The 21,688-nt window shown below is 47.5% G+C and overlaps 1 protein-coding gene across 1 annotated transcript in view; it reads left to right on the forward strand.

Annotated features, from left to right (window-relative positions):
* Positions 1-21,688, forward strand: part of Culd (CUB and LDLa domain) — a 109,244-nt gene that overhangs the window by 36,257 nt on the left and 51,299 nt on the right. Inside the window, exons 7-9 of the mRNA XM_069321177.1 lie at positions 4,842-5,020; positions 9,858-10,039; positions 14,401-14,557. Coding sequence (XP_069177278.1) covers positions 4,842-5,020; positions 9,858-10,039; positions 14,401-14,557 — 518 coding nt within the window. The remainder of the gene's footprint in view (positions 1-4,841; positions 5,021-9,857; positions 10,040-14,400; positions 14,558-21,688) is intronic.

Raw genomic sequence — 21,688 nt, forward strand, 5'->3', positions numbered from 1 at the left:
TTGCTTTATGTCCTATAGAGACTTGGCAAGGTATGCCTACATCCTTGGACTACCAATTTTACTTTTGAAGCATTTAACTGTTTCATTTGTTTTCGAAACTTTGTTTCATTTGTTAGTAGGATTTTCTTGCCCTTATTCTCTTACATGAGTACCGGGTACAAGATTTCCTGCGCCCTTGATTTAATTTAATATCTTTCACTTAACGTTAAATTGTTAAAGATCACACAGGATAGGTACCAGTTGCCACGTTGTCCTGTTTCTGACATTTCATTATTGAACATTCGTGTACCTTTATTTGCTAATTTCACCATGTTTCGTCTCCAAACTTTCCGTGCAAATCCAGCAGGTGAAATAGGGACTTTAAGTCGTGCCAAGAGGACTGAACTACAAACTCTTGCACATGAGTATCAACTAGAAGTTCCCTACCAAGCCAACAAAAATGACCTACACAACCTGTTGCTGGATTACTATTTAGAGCAAGGTAAGATAGACTCTGAAACTCATGAAACTTACTATATTGCAGATAAAACTGATTTGGCAACGCTGAAACTCAAACTAGAGCTGGCCAAGATTGAACGTGAGCAGCAAAGGGAAGCCCGTGAACAGCAAAGGGAAGCAGCTGACATACGAAGGGAAGAGATCGCCCTCAAGGAACGTGAGTTGGCAATGCTCCGTGAACGTGAACGAGTACAGCTTGAAACACTCCAGGAGCGGGAACGCTTACAGCTTGAAACCAAACAACGCGAGTTGGAAATACAACGCGAACATGACAAGCAACAAGCGACTCTGGCTCTTGAGTGTCGTCAACGGGAATACACGTTGGAAACTTCACACCTCGCTCAACGCCAGCAAGCTACTGCCAATCTTCCCGTCAGTTTTAATATATCACATGCAAGTAAGTTAATGCCATCCTTTGTAGAAGCAGAAGTTGATGTGTTCTTTACCACCTTTGAAACCCTTGCTAATCAACTCAGTTGGCCTGTCGACCAATGGGCAACACTTCTCAGAGTCCATCTTACAGGTAGAGCTGCAGTCACACTCAGTACTTTGGCGTCTGAGAATGACTACTACACTCTGAAACAAGCAGTGTTAGACGCCTACCTACTTTCCACCGAAAGTTATAGAAGGAAATTCCGTGACCACCTGAAGGCAAGTACCACTACCTTCCTTGAGTTTGCTAACACGAAACGGAGGTATTTCATGAAATGGCTGGAAGCAGCACATGTCTCTACTTTTGCAGAACTCGTCAACCTGATGCTTGTTGAAGAATTCTTGAGACGTGTGCCGCCTCCTGTCCGCCTCTACTTAGCAGATAAAGAAGAAACCGACTACCTGAAGTGTGCTAAGTCGGCTGACACTTACAGCCTCATCCACCGGCTGACACCTGAACCATCCTCCAGTAAGAAGTCGTGGTACAGTTACGAGAAGGTGAGCCCCGATCAAGCTGGTTCACAACTGTACTGCAAGTATTGTAGACTCTATGGACATACCATAGACAAGTGTGGTAAGTCTCAATACAAGGGAACCACTGACCAACAACGACCCAAACCAACTCCTCCTAAGTCCGGTAAGCCTGTGATGAATGTTGGTGTTGATGTTAATGATCTTTCTCTTTTCAGTAACCACCTGTATACTGGAACTGTCTCTGCCAACGGTTCAAATCCGGAGGGACGTTTCAAATTGAAGATCTTGAGGGACACAGCGGCTCTACAATCGATCATCTTAAAGTCGGCTGTGCCCAACATAGTCTACACCGGGGAAACAGTCTTCATCACTGACCTCACTGCTACCACTCCATACCCTCTCGCCAGAGTCCACCTGGATTGTCCCTACGTGAACGGGGAAGTCCAAGTCGCCGTCAGGGAAAAGCCTTTTCCCATGCCTGGAGTGCAACTTCTCCTAGGCAACGACTTGGCAGAAGACCTGCAACCGACCAACCTGATCGTCATGGACAAACCCCAGGTGTGTAACTCTGTGCCCAGAAACCCTATTCTCGAGTATGTTCCAGCAGAGGTTCAAGAGAGTGATGAAGTTTCTCCTCCGGTTCTCGTGACCACCCGTGCACAAGCCGCACGTCCACAGCCAGCTGACTCTACTGCTACCGCTGTCCCTCAAGACCCTCAGAAACTACCCCCGCATCTGACCAAGTTGGAGTTCCGTAAGTTGCAGAGGGAAGATCTTACTTTAACACCATTGTTTTTCCAGGCTGAGACTCAACCCGACAGTATTCCTGGGTTCTTCCTAGAGAACGACTTGCTCTACCGCAGATATAGACCCAGTAAACTGAAGGAGGAGGACGATTGGGCCAACACCGAACAACTTGTGATTCCCACCAGCCTGCGGCCCACTATTCTACACCTGGCCCATGGAGCATTCTCCCACTACGGCTTCAACAAGACTTACCATGGGATTCGCCAAGACTACTACTGGCCAGGTATGGTAAACAACGTCAAACAGTACGTAAAACAGTGTCATACATGTCAGATGGCAGGCAAACCGAACGTCTCCATTCCCAGAGCACCACTGATTCCCATACAGGTGCCTGCGGAACCTTTCCACAGACTCATAATAGACTGTGTTGGTCCTTTACCTCGGACCAGTTCAGGTAACGCCTACATCCTAACCATCCTGTGTCCTACCACCAGATTTCCCATAGCAGTTCCAGTGAAGAACATCACGGCTGCTACGGTTATCAAACATCTATTGAAGATCTTCACTCAATACGGATTTCCCAGGGAGATTCAAAGTGACTGTGGCACCAACTTCACCAGTGATCTCTTCAAAAGGACACTGGAGGAGTTCAACATCAAACAGGTATTGTCCAGCCCCTATCATCCTGCTTCACAGGGTTCTCTTGAACGTAGTCATCAGACCATCAAAGCACTCTTGAAAAAGTTTTGTAGTGAAACCTCAAAGGATTGGGATAAGCAGATTGACCTAATAATGTGTATTTTCAGAAGTCTCCCCAATGAGTCCCTAGGAGTATCTCCTTATGAGATGCTCTACGGCCGTAAGTGCCGTACTCCCCTTAAGGCTTTCAAAGACTCTCTCAGAGATGCCACCTTCAGTGAGCATCAGAATGTGCCCCAGTTTCTTCAAAACCTTCAACACATTCTGGAGAGAGTCCACCGCTTTGCCCATGATAATCTATTGAAAGCCCAGGTGAGAATGAAGACTCATTACGACCAGACCAGCAAAGTAAGAAAATTCAAGCCGGGAGACTTCGTCCTTGCTTATTTCCCTATCCCAGGTTCACCTTTACAAAACAGATTTTCAGGACCCTACTGCGTCAAAGAGTGCAGGAATAATAATAATTATGTGATAGAGACTCCAGATAGGCGGCGGAAGACCCAGCTGTGCCACGTCAACCTCCTGAAGCAATATAATGGTACTCCTCCCACTGTCTTGATTAATTGTTCTACCTTCACAGAACCCTACATCCACAGTGAGACCATCCCGGCTTCTTCTCCCGAAAGCACTGACAAGGAGTCGGCGCTTTCTAATTCCAAAATCCTTAATGATCTTCCCAAATGCTTTCAGGATAATAATCGTGCTCCTATGCCCTCTTCTAATTCCACTCTCACCTCGTCAGATAAGCCCTTCATCCTCCATGTCGACGCCAATGGTACCGACGTGGGTGGTGTCGTGATGCAGCAACGAGGCGAGAAGAATACACCTGTCAGCGACTACTGCTACAAGGATCTACGGAACAATTGGCAAGGAGCTACTCTTCCTCATCCTGAAGCTTCAGCACTTCACTCCACACCTGAAAAGTGCTCGGTCCACCATCAATACGGACCACACCACCCTACACCTCCTGCAGCACGCCCACTTCTCATCTCAACGTCTTCTACTATGGGCTTGCTACCTGCAGAAATTCAACCTGGAGACACGCTATACCAAGAGTCTGACAACATCTTAGCCCATGATCTCTCCAGAGTTTATGAAGTAGAAGCAACTCTATCCATTACTCCACCACATAACGACGTACTTCTTCCAGAACCGCAGGCTTCGGGGGAGAGTTGTGACGATAATCTCCTTCAAGAGATTGAGCCTGCTCTTCCCTCCAAAATTACGTCTTCACAATTATATAAAAAGACTATGGAAGAAATGTCCAACAACACCAGCAAGGCTTGCCAGGGTGAGCAGAAACGTATGCAACCAGCCACCTGTTCGAACTCCAACCACCAAACTACCCGTTGATCGCTACGGCTCCGCTGATTGGTCGCCGGTCTGGCTGCACCTGCACTCGCCCCCAATACTACCTGATGTCTGGGGTCGCCCCAACATCAGTCCTCAGAATGTTCCGTGCTTTCGTAGCCAGCACTCCTCCCAGCTAGACTCTAGAGTGTACTGAGAGAGGTGGTGGCTTTAAGCCAATATTCCAGCACCTCCCACTTAACTTTTGTGTTGCACTTCTTATTATTTTGCCCTAACGTAACTTTCATTGTGTCATTTAAGTATTCTTATTATTTTGATTCATTGATTTTATTATACATATTTGTTTGTGCATTATTTTCATGTTTTGATTTATTTAACGTAATTAAAATTTCATTGTTAAAGTTTTACTTGTGTTTTGTGTGTCTTCTCCTTACCTTACCACAGACGAAGTTCCAGTTTTTCTATTTTTTTTTATAACTATGTGACGAGGCCATACCCCTAGCCTTAAACAGCCGAACACCAACGCGTTACCGTCACAATATATATATATATATATACAACAGGAGCAATATTATCTGCTTATTGTATTTAATATAAGTAAATGGTGTAGGGTTTTCCGACACCCCCAGCAAGAGGCCCCCCCTCCCCCCCCCAGCTATACTGTCTCTCTGGTGCCGCAGGTGCGACTACCTGCGGGTGCGGGAGCCCCCATACGTGGGTGGCGGCGGGGGGCGTGACGTGTGCTCCTCAGGGGAGGACACTCCCAGGACCTTCACTACCCAGACCAGGGAGGTCATCCTCGACTTCCTCTACACCAGGCACTACCTCCACGCCTTCACCCTTGCCATCACCGCCAAACGTGAGTCACTTCCTTACTGTCCTGGCAGGGTCCAGCGCCTGCTCTTGGGCCCCGCCTTGCCTTCTGTCGCTCGTTTAATAAAATCTTTCAGAATCTACATGCAGGCGATGAGTCACAATAACGTGGCTGAAGTATGTTGACCAGACCACACACTAGAAATTGAAGGGACGACGACGTTTCCGTCCGTCCTGGACCATTCTCAAGTCGATTGAGAATGGAAACGTCGTCGTCCCTTCAATTTCTAGTGTGTGGTCTGGTCAACATATTTCAGAATCTACTTTATTTCTACATTGTTCTTGGAGTGTTCATGCTTAATACATTCCTGTGGTTCAGGAGTGTCCTCCAGACTCCGTCCGTGTCCTCTCTTTCATATGTACGTGTTAATGTAGTTTACTATCTTATACGTCAAAATCATGTTCACTCTTTCCTGAGTAGTTTTGTGTGTGTGTTTTTCATTTATTTGTGCCTGCAGGAACGAGCTCTAGCTCTTGGACCCCGCTTTTCTAGCCACCTCTTGTCTGAGACAATGACTCCTTACCTATTTCCCTGTCATTCCTTCTTTAAAAATTAAGAATTGACTTAGCCTCTACAACTTGCTCCTTTAGGTCATACCATTTACTCACTACCATTACACTAAACGAAAACTTTCTAACATCTCTATGACACATCTGAGTCTCAAGCTTCCATCACTGCCCCCTTGTTGACATTGTAAATTTTTCCTCTTTTTCCCACCTTGTCAATACCTCTATGCATCTTATACGTCTGTGTCATGTCCCCCCGCTCCCTCCTGCTCCCTTCTAACGTCGTCCGGTTTCGTTCCTTCAGTCTCTCTTCATACCTTATCCCTCGCAACTCTGCGACGAGTCTCGCTGCAAATTCTACACCTTTTCGAGCTTCCTTCAGTGTTTCGTTAGATGGGGCTCCACGATGGGGCGGTATACTCTAAGACTGGCCTCACATAGGCGGTATACAGTGATCTAAAAGCCTCCTTATTCAAGTTTGTGAAAGATGGTCTGACTTTTGCCAGAGTAGAGTATGCGGCTGACGTTATTCTATTTATATGAGCCTCTGGAGTGGTAGGTTTGGTGTTGTGTCCACTCCCAGGTGTTTTTTCTGTAGTCATTATAGGGAGGTAGTTTCCCTTCATCGTATATTGGCCATTCGGTCTTCTGGCTCCTGTCCACATTTTCATCACCTTGCCCTTATTAGTGGTGAACTCTAGCAGCCATTTATCGGACCAACTCCACAGCTTGTTGCAGTTATCCTGGAGAATCTTACAATCCTCCTCTGTCTCATCCGTCCTCATTAGTTTTGAATCATCTGCAAACATCGACATAAAAGACTCAAGCGGCTTAGTCATTAACATAATGAGTAATAGTATGGGACTCCGCAGCGAGCCTAGAGGGATCCCGAGCCTAGAGGGATCCCGAGCCTAGAGGGATCCCGAGCCTAGAGGGATCCCGAGCCTAGAGGGATCCCGCTTGTTACTCTACGCCAGTCCCACTCCTCGTCCCTCACTGTCATTCTTTGACACCTTTTGAGATATATACAAGAGTTGTTACATTCTTGTACAGCCACTAGTACGCGTAGTGTTTCGGGCAAGTCCTTAATCCTACGGTCCCTGGAATACGATCCCCTGCCGCGAAGAATCGTTTTTTCATCCAAGTACACATTTTACTGTTGCGTTAAACAGAGGCTACAGTTAAGGAATTGCGCCCAGTAAATCCTCCCCGGCCAGGATACGAACCCATGACATAGCGCTCGCGGAACGCCAGGCGAGTGTCTTACCACTACACCACGGAGACCTGTCTGTCAGATAATTCCTTACTCACATATAGTGCAAATCAGCTTACTTTCTTTTGCCTCTCGAGTCTGTATAGTAACTTCTTGTGTGATAGTGTGTAAAATAAGGCTGTTTGGCAGTCCAGAAATACGAGAGCCTTCTCTGTCTTGCCTTATTTTTGCTACCTTATTATAAAAGTCCAGGAGGTTCGTTAGGCATAACTCCCCTTCTCGAGAGCCGTGTTGTTGTTTACTTACAAACCTAATTCTTTCTAGGTGTGCAGCTAGTCTTATCCTTATAATTCTCTTAACTACTTTGCGAGGGCTGTTTGTGAGAGACACTGGTCTGTAGTTAAGGGCTTCCTCTCTACATATTTGCTTGTAGATTGGCACCACATTTGCCTTCTTCCAGCATATGGGCAATTCCCCCCTGTGTATGTGTGTGTGTGTATGTGTGTATATGTATGTGTGTATGTGTATGTGTGTATGTGTATGTGTGTATGTGTATGTGTGTGTGTGTTTATGTGTGTATGTGTTTGTGTGTGTGTGTATGTGTGTATGTGTATGTGTGTATGTGTATGTGTGTGTGTGTGTATGTGTGTATGTGTTTGTGTGTGTGTGTATGTGTGTATGTGTGTATGTGTATGTGTGTATGTGTATGTGTGTATGTGTATGTGTGTGTGTGTGTATGTGTGTATGTGTTTGTGTGTGTGTGTATGTGTGTATGTGTATGTGTGTGTGTGTGTATGTGTGTATGTGTTTGTGTGTGTGTGTATGTGTGTATGTGTATGTATATATTTTTTGTCGCTGCAGAATCCATCTGTTAGCTCTTGGACTCCACCTTTCTAACCGTCGATTGTCTAATATACTGAATCGCGACCTAGTTTTCCTCTATCATATCTCTCTCCCACACGGACACATTCTGTCCTCATTATTTTGTAATCTTCTGGGATGAAGTCTAGTAAACATTGATCACATCATCTCTAAAGCTCGCTAAGGGGCTCTTGCATCGTCTTCTCTTTAGTTGCGAATCATTTACTTCTGTGAGACTATTTATCTAATAAAAACAAGACAGGAATTAGAACTGACCCTTGTAACACCCCACTCACCATTCAACCCGTTCTCGCAAATTTAATAAGTCAATATTGACTTATTAAATATGTGCATAGGTGACATACTTAACATAATAGATACCCTTAAAAAGATTCATAGAAAACACCGACCTTACCTAACCTTGTTAGTATCTTAAGATAAGCATCTTATTGCTTCGTAATTACAATTATTACCTAACCTATAATAGGTATAGGTTAAGCACCATTACTGTGCCATGCGGTGTTTAATGCCGTCTAGCAATCACCATTACGGTATTTAATGCCGTCTAGCAATCACCATTACGGTATTTAATGCCGTCTAGCAATCACCATTGCGGTGTTTAATGCCGTCTAGCAATCACCATTGCGGTGTTTAATGCCGTCTAGCAATCACCATTGCGGTGTTTAATGCCGTCTAGCAATCACCATTGCGGTGTTTAATGCCGTCTAGCAATCACCATTGCGGTGTTTAATGCCGTCTAGCAATCACCATTGCGGTGTTTAATGCCGTCTAGCAATCACCATTGCGGTGTTTAATGCCGTCTAGCAATCACCATTGCGGTGTTTAATGCCGTCTAGCAATCACCATTGCGGTGTTTAATGCCGTCTAGCAATCCAAGAAAGAGCAGTCAGCCCACCACATAATATCCAGCTTTTCATTAAACTCTTAAATATTTTGCTACCATTACACTCCTACGCTGATCCATGTTCACGATGAGACACAAGCTAAATTGATCATATATTTTATGAGTCTTCTGATTAATCTAAACTGTCTTGTGGGGACTAGTTTTGTGACACTGGTCACTAAATGGTTCTTGTCTTCCTACTTTTCGTGTATATATATATATATATATATATATATATATATATATATATATATATATATATATATATATATGTATATATATATATATGCAGAATAACCACATATGAAAAATAGAAAATGCTTAACGCGTTTTCGGCTAATTCGCCTTCATCAGAGCAAAGTAGAATCTACTTGATTCTACTTTGCTCTGATGAAGGCGAATTAGCCGAAAACGCGTTAAGCATTTTCTATTTTTCATATGTGGTTATTCTGCATACTTGGATCAGTGTTTTTGTGATCATTATATATATATATATATATATATATATATATATATATATATATATATATATATATATATATATATATATATATGTATATGTATATGTATATCACGAAAATAAACACGTGATTAAGAATGTGACAATGTCAGACCACGGAGGAAAATGAAACAGGAAATTTCCTTAAGTACTTTCGTATATTAAATACATCTTCAGAAGGAATCTGAACTGTCTGGTCTGACACTGTCATATATATATATATATATATATATATATATATATATATATATATATATATATATATATATATATAATGCCAACATGCATCAGAAAACTCTTAACTCCTGAAGGATTCGAACCCGGTTAGCCAGGGCCTCCAGGCATGGACCCTTGGCGTGTCCAGCACTATAACCACTCGGCCAAACTGACTGTACAAAAGTACTGCACCTATCAGTAGGTGGGTACCCAGGAGTTAACATGTCGTGGGGTTGCATCGTGGGCGGGGTCAGTAATATACACGACCTCGATAAAAGCCTAACGTGTATGTATACACTCGGCCTTTCTGTCCCCTGACATAATAAATTATAACTATAAGTACTGCATTTCCTGTTTGTTAATACTTCTGGCAGTGGTCTTTCTTGGTGCGGTGTTGCCATCAGTGCTGGCACCAGCCCCACGTCACCCCACACAACTGGCTGAGTTACACCTTGGTATCGAACACCCTACACAACTGGCTGAATTACACCTTGGTATCGAACACCCTACACAACTTCCCCTCTCTCATATGATATAACTCTCATTAGCTAACCCTTGGCCCCTTGTCACGTGACCGTTACATCAGACCATCCATGACCTCTGACCTCTTGTTACCGCTGCAGGCAACAAGTACCAGATCACGGGGAAGGTGAACGCGACGAGCGGGAACATCAGAACACCGTTCTTCCCCGAGCTGTACCCGAAGGACCACTGGATGGAGTACCACCTCCAGGCCGACCAACCCAACGCCAGGATCAAGATCAACTTCCTGGACTTCCAGCTCTCGCCTTGGAGCTTCATTGAGGTGGGTCGCGGGCCGAGGCGCCTGGAAGGGCTGGAAGGGATGGGATAAGAGCGAGAGATAAAGATGGAACGTGTTGTAATCCACAAGTTACGAGTGAGTTTTAATCAAGCACTACAGCACTTCATACATGATGGATGGAAGAACGTGTTACGTATTCAGACTGGTCACACGTAGGGGGTCAGGTCACAGGGGTTACGACAGCCGGGCGCCACACAGACCAGTGTACCAGCCAAGAAGACACAGGGAGACCTCAAGTTTCTGGGAACAAGAATATTTACAGTTAATCGGGTTATAGCTTCCTTGGGATGCGGGGTGTAATGGTTGAGGCTATGACCGGCTGGGGAAGCCTTGTGTTAGCCGCAGGTTCTGGAAGGTTCTCCTTAACTCCGGCTGCGGCAGCGGCAAGTGAACCGACCAAATGTGGGGTACCTTGTGTAGATGGCCGGATGTGAGTACTCCCTTCGAGAGAGTACACATCGATCTCACTGGGCCACAACCACAAGCTCATTCAGGGGCCAGATACTTTAGTGACATAAGTGGGCAATTATCGTGATAGAGGTATTTATTGTGACTATATATGTGTGTGTGTGTGTGTGTGTGTGTGTGTATTTAACCTCACCGGCACCATGGGAGCCGGTCGGCCGAGCGGACAGCACGCTGGACTTGTGATCCTGTGGTCCTGGGTTCGATCCCAGGCGCCGGCAAGAAACAATGGGCAGAGTTTCTTTCATCCTATGCCCCTGTTACCTAGCAGTAAAATAGGTACCTGGGTGTTAGTCAGCTGTCACGGGCTGCTTCCTGGGGGTGGAGGCCTGGTCGAGGACCGGGCCGCGGGGACACTAAAGCCCCGAAATCATCTCAAGATAACCTCACCGGCACCATTACTAAGTGGTAGGCTCCAGACGGTCCCCTGGGATCACGTCACAGAGCTTCTGGTAGAGTACAGGGAAAGTCATGAAGCTACACTGAGTTTACTCTAGAGAAAACAGGGGGAGGAACGGAAGTCAACGTGACATTATAGGCGAGATTCGCCCCCTGACATCAAGGCAGGGATAAGGGCCAGCTGCCCCCCTGACATCAAGGCAGGGATAAGGGCCAGCTGCCCCTGACATTAAGGCAGGGATAAGGGCCAGCTGCCCCTGACATCAAGGCAGGGATAAGGGCCAGCTGCCCCCCTGACATCAAGGCAGGGATAAGGACCAGCTGCCCCCCTGACATCAAGGCAGGGATAAGGGCCAGCTGCCCCTGACATTAAGGCAGGGATAAGGGCCAGCTGCCCCCCTGACATCAAGGCAGGGATAAGGGCCAGCTGCCCCTGACATTAAGGCAGGGATAAGGGCCAGCTGCCCCCCTGACATCAAGGCAGGGATAAGGGCCAGCTGCCCCCCTGACATTAAGGCAGGGATAAGGGCCAGCTGCCCCCCTGACATCAAGGCAGGGATAAGGGCCAGCTGCAATTGCTTTGCAGCTGCGCTCAGGCTATATAAGGGGAGAGAGCAGGGACCAGAGGGGACATGACCCTGGGGTTGGTGCCCCGAGACCAGACGCCAGCAGGGACCCGAGGGGACATGACCCTGGGGTTGGTGCCCTGGGACCAGGCGCCAGCAGGGACCCGAGGGGACATGACCCTGGGGTTGGTGCCCTGGGACCAGGCGCCAGCAGGGACCCGAGGGGAAATGACCCTGGGGTTGGTGCCCTGGGACCAGGCGCCAGCAGGGACCCGAGGGGACATGACCCTGGGGTTGGTGCCCTGGTACCAGGCGCCAGCAGGGACCCGAGGGGACATGACCCTGGGGTTGGTGCCCTGGTACCAGGCGCCAGCAGGGACCCGAGGGGACATGACCCTGGGGTTGGTGCCCTGGGACCAGGCGCCAGCAGGGACCCGAGGGGACATGACCCTGGGGTTGGTGCCCTGGGACCAGGCGCCAGCAGGGACATGACCCTGGGGTTGGTGCCCTGGTACCAGGCGCCAGCAGGGACCCGAGGGGACATGACCCTGGGGTTGGTGCCCTGGTACCAGGCGCCAGCAGGGACCCGAGGGGACATGACCCTGGGGTTGGTGCCCTGGTACCAGGCGCCAGCAGGGACCCGAGGGGACATGACCCTGGGGTTGGTGCCCCGAGACCAGACGCCAGCAGGGACCCGAGGGGACATGACCCTGGGGTTGGTGCCCTGGTACCAGGCGCCAGCAGGGACCCGAGGGGACACAACCATCACACAACAATAACTCCCTGGCCTCAGGAACAGTTACCACCACCATGTACAACCCTTCACCAGAACCCTCGAGGCCTACCATCAGGGCCAGGAATTCAGTGAAAGACCATAAGGAAGGTGATTTAAAGCCGTCGGGTTATCCAATTAATTACATAAATATATTCTGATAACCATTAACACATTAACCTACTTTCTCTGGTCAAATCAGCAACCCATAACCCCCACTGTACCTCCACGGTCACCACCTGGACTCGTAACCATCGACAAGTCCCTAATACCGGAGCATCACTTCGACTCTCCACTCCCGGTTAGTCTCCCATACAACACTGTAGACTCGACTCTGTGACCAAGATCACAGCGGGTCGGTTCACTTGCCGCTGCTACAGCTGGAGTTAGGGAGAACTTGCCAGAACTGCGGCTAACACAAGGCTCCTCCAGCGGGTCATAGCCTCAACCATTACACCCCGCATCCCAAGGAAGGTATAATCCCATTAACTGTAAATATTCTTGTTCCCAGAAACTTGAGGTCTCCCTGTGTCCTCTTGGCTGGTACACTGGTCTGTGTGGCGCCCGGCTGTCGTAACCCCTGTGACCTGACTCCGACTTGTGACCAGTCTAAATACTTAACATGTACTTCCAACCATCACTTGTTAAAAATAATTATCACTTTCGCCCGGCGACGACTCAGCATTGAGTCCTCCGTAAAACAGGGGCAAGTCCGGTGAGGACTCAGCATTGAGTCCTCCGTAAAACAGGGGCAAGTCCGGTGAGGACTCAGCATTGAGTCCTCCGTAAAACAGGGGCAAGTCCGGTGAGGACTCAGCATTGAGTCCTCCGTAAAACAGGGGCAAGTCCGGTGAGGACTCAGCATTGAGTCCTCCGTAAAACAGGGGCAAGTCCGGTGAGGACTCAGCATTGAGTCCTCCGTAAAACAGGGGCAAGTCCGGTGAGGACTCAGCATTGAGTCCTCCGTAAAACACGGGCAAGTCCGGTGAGGACTCAGCATTGAGTCCTCCGTAAAACAAGGGCAAGTCCGGTGAGGACTCAGCATTGAGTCCTCCGTAAAACAGGGGCAAGTCCGGTGAGGACTCAGCATTGAGTCCTTCATGCGGCAACAGTAGCGGCGTTTTCGGGAATTTCTTGCTGCGGTTTTGGACATTATATGCATATACTCTTGTAGTGAATTTCATTGCGAATACATTATACCAAAATGAAAGTCCCAGGACCAGAATTGAGGTAACAAAGTTGAAAACAGAATACCCATTTATTAGCGCTCACGGGGGTATTAGCGCTCTTTATTAGCGCTCATGGGGGTATTAGCGCTCACGGGGGTAACGCTCTGTCACTTTCGCTGCTTGTTGTGGATGGTACGCCTGCTTGTTGACTTTATTTTTGCATACTCCTGTCGGAAATTCTATTGCGAACACAATGATACCAAAATGATAGACTTAAGACGAGAATTGAGATGTCCAAAATGAAGAGTGTACACATTTTATTGCTCTGGCTCGCTCCTGGGTAACACGCTCTCACTTTCTCGCCGGGCTTTTGGGCTTTATATGCATTTAGTCTTGTAGAGAATTCTATTGCGAACACAGTGATACCAAATTGAAAAACCTGGGAGGAGAATTGAGATGAGAAAGTTGAAAAGAATATACACTTTTCATAGTGAGAAGTGCCTTGGGGTGGCACAGCGCTCACTCTCTTGTAACCACGGCCTGTTTTCATCATGTCGGCGGGTGGAGATCGCTGCTGTTTTTGATGTTATATGCATATAGGCCTGTTGGGAATTCTATTGCGAACATATTGATACCAAATTGAATATCTTAGGACGAGAATTGAGCTGACAAAGTTGAAAAGATTATACACTTTTCAGAATTTCCCGCCCTCTCCCTCGCGCTCCCACGGAACGCCAAAGCCCACCTGGGGTTGTGGGGAGGTCCCACACCCGGTGAGCGAAAGTGTTCTTAAGTGTTGTACTGCTTGATTAACTTGCTTAATTCACTCCTGACTTATGGATTACAACAAACGGATGAAAAGGAAAGGAGAGAATGGGATATGAAAGAGTAGAGGAGAGGGTGCTTGAATTTAGACACGGATTAGAGCGGCCGCCGTACTGAGGGCTCTCTCTCTCTCTCTCCCTTCTTCAGGTACAAGACACGAACAAGTCCCGTATGGCGGTGTTCAACGGGAACGAGTTCCGGCCGCCGATCCTGGTGTCGTCCGGGCCGCAGCTGACGCTGAGGTTCAGTGGGAACGGGGAGACGGCCCGGGGGTTCAACCTTCAGTACTCCTTCATCGACGCCGGTCAGCCAGGGTTCACTTCTCTTGCCTTACACCAACTGGCAGCATTCTTATCTTAATGTTTCAAACTCGTATTTTGAGCTTTGAATATTTGAATGTTATACAATTGGATCAAACCCACATCCTAAGTCAGGATTTATCAGACACTTAGGTGTCCAGCTACGAAACCTGTACATCTTATCTAAATCATAGCAGCTTAGTTTGTATTTATTCAATAGTTTAATAGCTTCGTAGTGTTACGAGGTTGTCTCTTGCAATAATAAACTTATGTTGCAAAGTTTTGAATGTTTTAATGCGTTTAATAACTCAGGCAAGGACACCACGACCGAGGAAAGATGTAGAGGTTTCGTGACTGGGCAAGTATTTGCTTCGTGATTTTCCCAGACACACACACTGGTCCTAGAACTGAGAGGTGTGAGTTACAGGGAGAGGCTACGGGAGTTAAACTTCACGTCCTTGGAAGACAGAAGAGTAAAGAGGGACATGATCACAACCTACAAAATAATCAGAAGAATTACAGGGTGGGCAAAGACAAACTATTTAACACGGGTGGTATGCGAACAAGGGGACACGAAACTTAGTACTCAGTTGAGTCACAGGAACGTTAGAAATTATTTTTTCAGTGTCAAAGTAGTTAACAAATGGAATGCATTAGGCAGTGATGTGGTAGAGGCTGACTCCACACACAGTTTCAAATGTAGATATGATAGAGCCCAGTAGGCTCAGGAATCTGTACACCAGTTGATTGACAGTTGAGAGACAGGACCCAAGAGCTAAAGCACAGCTGCAAGCAAAGCTAGGCAAGCACATTAAAGCCAGAACCATGAGGAGCTGAGTGTAGACAATAAGTACACCCAGGCTCACTGGGAGTCGAGAGATGGCAGTTCAATACCATCCTTTGGACTCCATATCTTCGCAAATACTCCATGCTGTTGTATTTGAGAGTGTATTTTAGAGAATGCTTTACAAACTATATTAACGAGAAGGGTATCGAACCAGCATCCTGAGTAACCCCAGACGCACGCCTCCTTACCCTCTGGACCTCTCACCATTTGGTCACCACTTGGTCCGGGAGACATCTCCCGTCACGCAGGGTGCAGTTGCGCCTCCACAGATCTCCAGTATCATCTTTTGATACTGGTAATGGCTCGAAAGGGCCACCACTTACGGGCTATTCATGCCCGTGCCACCTCTTGGGTGGCTTAATCTTCATCAATCAATCAATCAATCTGGACCTCTATAAACGATTACAACATAACAAGGGATGTTATTCCGAGAACTTCCTATACACTTCAGGTACCTCGATACATATATACACTAATAATCAAAGCCATCAATATGGTTTCCAACTAACAAATAACACAGGTAATATACGAACCCTAAACACTTAGGTCTGATAATGGTTGGTTGAAGGAGTAACAACACATGCAACAATATTTACCACAAAGACATTGGAAATATTAGGATAACCTGGACTCTCTCTGTCTCTGTGTGCCTCACTCAGTAGTTACCCTGGACTCTCTCTGTCTCTGTGTGCCTCACTCAGTAGTTACTCTGGACTCTCTCTGTCTCTGTGTGCCTCACTCAGTAGTTACCCTGGACTCTCTCTGTCTCTGTATGCCTCACTCAGTAGTTACTCTGGACTCTCTCTGTCTCTGTGTGCCTCACTCAGTAGTTACCCTGGACTCTCTCTGTCTCTGTGTGCCTCACTCAGTAGTTACCCTGGACTCTCTCTGTCTCTGTGTGCCTCACTCAGTAGTTACCCTGGACTCTCTCTGTCTCTGTGTGCCTCACTCAGTAGTTACTCTGGACTCCCTCTGTCTCTGTGTGCCTCACTCAGTAGTTACTCTGGACTCTCTCTGTCTCTGTGTGCCTCACTCAGTAGTTACTCTGGACTCTCTCTGTCTCTGTGTGCCTCACTCAGTAGTTACCCTGGACTCTCTCTGTCTCTGTGTGCCTCACTCAGTAGTTACCCTGGACTCTCTCTGTCTCTGTGTGCCTCACTCAGTAGTTACTCTGGACTCCCTCTGTCTCTGTGTGCCTCACTCAGTAGTTACTCTGGACTCTCTCTGTCTCTGTGTGCCTCACTCAGTAGTTACTCTGGACTCTCTCTGTCTCTGTGTGCCTCACTCAGTAGTTACCCTGGACTCTCTCTGTCTCTGTGTGCCTCACTCAGTAGTTACTCTGGACTCTCTCTGTCTCTGTGTGCCTCACTCAGTAGTTACCCTGGACTCTCTCTGTCTCTGTGTGCCTCACTCAGTAGTTACCCTGGACTCTCTCTGTCTCTGTGTGCCTCACTCAGTAGTTACCCTGGACTCCCTCGGTCTCTGTGTGCCTCACTCAGTAGTTACCCTGGACTCTCTCTGTCTCTCTGTGCCTCACTCAGTAGTTACTCTGGACTCTCTCTGTCTCTGTGTGCCTCACTCAGTAGTTACCCTGGACTCTCTCTGTCTCTCTGTGCCTCACTCAGTAGTTACTCTGGACTCTCTCTGTCTCTGTGTGCCTCACTCAGTAGTTACTCTGGACTCTCTCTGTCTCTGTGTGCCTCACTCAGTAGTTACTCTGGACTCTCTCTGTCTCTGTGTGCCTCACTCAGTAGTTACTCTGGACTCTCTCTGTCTCTCTGTGCCTCACTCAGTAGTTACTCTGGACTCTCTCTGTCTCTGTGTGCCTCACTCAGTAGTTACTCTGGACTCTCTCTGTCTCTGTGTGCCTCACTTAGTAGTTACTCTGGACTCTCTCTGTCTCTCTGTGCCTCACTCAGTAGTTACTCTGGACTCCCTCTGTCTCTGTGTGCCTCACTCAGTAGTTACCCTGGACTCCCTCTGTCTCTGTGTGCCTCACTCAGTAGTTACTCTGGACTCTCTCTGTCTCTGTGTGCCTCACTCAGTAGTTACCCTGGACTCTCTCTGTCTCTCTGTGCCTCACTCAGTAGTTACTCTGGACTCTCTCTGTCTCTCTGTGCCTCACTCAGTAGTTACCCTGGACTCTCTCTGTCTCTGTGTGCCTCACTCAGTAGTTACTCTGGACTCTCTCTGTCTCTGTGTGCCTCACTCAGTAGTTACTCTGGACTCTCTCTGTCTCTGTGTGCCTCACTCAGTAGTTACTCTGGAATCTCTCTGTCTCTGTGTGCCTCACTCAGTAGTTACTCTGGACTCTCTCTGTCTCTGTGTGCCTCACTCAGTAGTTACTCTGGACTCTCTCTGTCTCTGTGTGCCTCACTCAGTAGTTACTCTGGACTCTCTCTGTCTCTGTGTGCCTCACTCAGTAGTTACTCTGGACTCTCTCTGTCTCTGTGTGCCTCACTCAGTAGTTACTCTGGACTCTCTCTGTCTCTGTGTGCCTCACTCAGTAGTTACTCTGGACTCTCTCTGTCTCTGTGTGCCTCACTCAGTAGTTACCCTGGACTCTCTCTGTCTCTCTGTGCCTCACTCAGTAGTTACTCTGGACTCTCTCTGTCTCTGTGTGCCTCACTCAGTAGTTACTCTGGACTCTCTCTGTCTCTGTGTGCCTCACTCAGTAGTTACCCTGGACTCTCTGTCTCTGTGTGCCTCACTCAGTAGTTACTCTGGACTCCCTCTGTCTCTGTGTGCCTCACTCAGTAGTTACTCTGGACTCTCTCTGTCTCTGTGTGCCTCACTCAGTAGTTACCCTGGACTCTCTCTGTCTCTGTGTGCCTCACTCAGTAGTTACTCTGGACTCTCTCTGTCTCTGTGTGCCTCACTCAGTAGTTACCCTGGACTCTCTCTGTCTCTGTGTGCCTCACTCAGTAGTTACTCTGGACTCCCTCTGTCTCTGTGTTCCTCACTCAGTAGTTACTCTGGACTCTCTCTGTCTCTGTGTGCCTCACTTAGTAGTTACTCTGGACTCTCTCTGTCTCTCTGTGCCTCACTCAGTAGTTACTCTGGACTCTCTCTGTCTCTGTGTGCCTCACTCAGTAGTTACCCTGGACTCCCTCTGTCTCTGTGTGCCTCACTCAGTAGTTACTCTGGACTCTCTCTGTCTCTGTGTGCCTCACTCAGTAGTTACCCTGGACTCTCTCTGTCTCTCTGTGCCTCACTCAGTAGTTACTCTGGACTCTCTCTGTCTCTCTGTGCCTCACTCAGTAGTTACCCTGGACTCTCTCTGTCTCTGTGTGCCTCACTCAGTAGTTACTCTGGACTCTCTCTGTCTCTGTGTGCCTCACTCAGTAGTTACTCTGGACTCTCTCTGTCTCTGTGTGCCTCACTCAGTAGTTACTCTGGAATCTCTCTGTCTCTGTGTGCCTCACTCAGTAGTTACTCTGGACTCTCTCTGTCTCTGTGTGCCTCACTCAGTAGTTACTCTGGACTCTCTCTGTCTCTGTGTGCCTCACTCAGTAGTTACTCTGGACTCTCTCTGTCTCTGTGTGCCTCACTCAGTAGTTACTCTGGACTCTCTCTGTCTCTGTGTGCCTCACTCAGTAGTTACTCTGGACTCTCTCTGTCTCTGTGTGCCTCACTCAGTAGTTACTCTGGACTCTCTCTGTCTCTGTGTGCCTCACTCAGTAGTTACCCTGGACTCTCTCTGTCTCTCTGTGCCTCACTCAGTAGTTACTCTGGACTCTCTCTGTCTCTGTGTGCCTCACTCAGTAGTTACTCTGGACTCTCTCTGTCTCTGTGTGCCTCACTCAGTAGTTACTCTGGACTCTCTGTCTCTGTGTGCCTCACTCAGTAGTTACTCTGGACTCTCTCTGTCTCTGTGTGCCTCACTCAGTAGTTACCCTGGACTCTCTGTCTCTGTGTGCCTCACTCAGTAGTTACTCTGGACTCCCTCTGTCTCTGTGTGCCTCACTCAGTAGTTACTCTGGACTCTCTCTGTCTCTGTGTGCCTCACTCAGTAGTTACCCTGGACTCTCTCTGTCTCTGTGTGCCTCACTCAGTAGTTACTCTGGACTCTCTCTGTCTCTGTGTGCCTCACTCAGTAGTTACTCCAAACAACGCTAGGCTCTCCTGCAACTTCAATCAATATAAATATTGGCTTATCTGAACATCTGGCAGAGTGTAAACCTTTAAAACTGCGATACACACTGTCTAGGGTCTCCTTCTCTTCTGCCATCTTCGTCTAGTCTGCCCGCAGCTACCTCGTCGCCCTCCTCGTCTTACCACTTCTTCCATCATTTCTAATTAACCTCTAAATATTCTCATTTAACATTATTTGTAAGTCATATAAAAAAAAGAGTCCATTTTTCCTTTACGAAAATATTTACATACAATTTATAAGTAATGCATAATAAAGAGCTGACTCGCGGTTCAAGTTTCCTGGGCGTAGTGATATTGTGGCGGGAAGGCCTCTCTGCATCCTGCTGCCCACGACTCTGGGAACATTGTGGCGGGAAGGCCTCCCTGCATCCTGCTGCCCACGACTCTGGGAACAAACATCTATTAGAATGCTTTTTACATGTCTCTCCTTAGCCACATTGTTAAACAACGTCTCTCGACACAAAATATCTCTTACTGGAGACAAGGTTCGTAGCATAACTGCCACACGCTCTGGTGTTTATAAGTGAGTTCCCCGCCATGAGCTACGACGAGTGTCTGTCTGGGGCGAGCCTGGACGATGGTTCGATACCCATCCTGCACTAAAGATTTTCCAGCCCCTTCTCCAAATAGACAGTACGTTTTAATACTAAATGTAATAAGTACAATCCTGACTGTCGGCGTAGTACATAAATACACTTAATGGCCAGTATCGCGCCAAAAGATTGTGAATATTAGAGTTTACCTGAAAAGCTGTTTAGAAAATCACGACCTAACCTAACCTTGGGAGTGTAGGAGGACAAGCATGCAAATAGCATTTATTGGTTCCTAATTACAATTAGTACTTAACCTACAGCTATATTGACATTAAAATTTTATAAAACTAATAGAACAAGACTAAAAGTCTTTCAATAAATTATAAAGTAACTCAGGATATTTTCAAATGTTGTATAAAATTTATGTTGTTTAATAAAACTGAAAAATAAATTCTTTATATTTAAAACTTTTGTATGTAAGTTGAACACGATCACGACGATCACGGATTCAGCAACTTGCAACCGTCACGGCCTGACGTGTTCTCGTTGCTCCAGCTCTTCTCTCTCGCACCTAGCACTGCAGAGTGGGTAAATAATTGGCAGAAGACTTGCGTCTCTCTAGCTGGTCAGACCCCACTACTAACTTGGTGTTTTATGCCGGGTAGAGACGGGAGGCCATCTCCAGTGACGTGTAGTCTTTGAGAGAGAGACCCATCGGCCACCAGGAAGCACAAGATGCGGGGTACGCCCCTTAACGAGCAACCATTCTCCTAGACATCACTCCTGAAGCTTTTTAAAGACATTGCGGAAGTGACACCCAACGACATCAAACAGGAAGGCACGGACATCCTATTCTTCTTCTATAGTGAGGAGGAAGTCGACAAAGTTCCGTGTTTCAGCGCCAATTTCTCCAACCAACCCCTTCGTCTCAACTTCCCTCGCCAGTACCTGGCTGAACACTCTGTCGTTATTGATGATCTCAGCCAATGGTTCGTCGAACAGGATGAAGCTGATGAAAGAGCGTTCATGCGCGACTTCAAGGCATCAAACCCGGACTTAGGGCTTCACGAAGCTCACTTCTTCAACAGAAATCGCTCCCTGAAGCTGACCTTCGAGACAGTAGCTGCGCCTACTATGGCTACCAGGGGCCTCGTAGCCTGGTGGATAGCGCGCAGGACTCGTAATTCTGTGGCGCGGGTTCGATTCCCGCACGAGGCAGAAACAAATGGGCAAAGTTTCTTTCACCCTGAATGCCCCTGTTACCTAGCAATAAATAGGTACCTGGGAGTTAGTCAGCTGTCACGGGCTGCTTCCTGGGGGTGGAGGCCTGGTCGAGGACCGGGCCGCGGGGACACTAAAAGCCCCGAAATCATCTCAAGATAACCTCAAGATAACCAGAAACGGTGTTTACAGCTTTGGTATTCACATTCCGTCATTCCGTGTGAAGATGGAACGTTTCCACACGGTCAACCAGTGCCTCCGGTGCTACGAGTACACCCACTCCACCAGCAAATGTACCCAGCGTATTCAGCAGTGTAGCCTCTGGTCATCTTGAGGTTATCTTGAGTTGATTTCGGGGCTTTAGTGTCCCCGCGGCCCGG

The sequence above is a fragment of the Procambarus clarkii genome, chromosome 1 (assembly GCF_040958095.1).
Source record: "Procambarus clarkii isolate CNS0578487 chromosome 1, FALCON_Pclarkii_2.0, whole genome shotgun sequence".
NCBI lineage: Eukaryota > Metazoa > Arthropoda > Malacostraca > Decapoda > Cambaridae > Procambarus > Procambarus clarkii.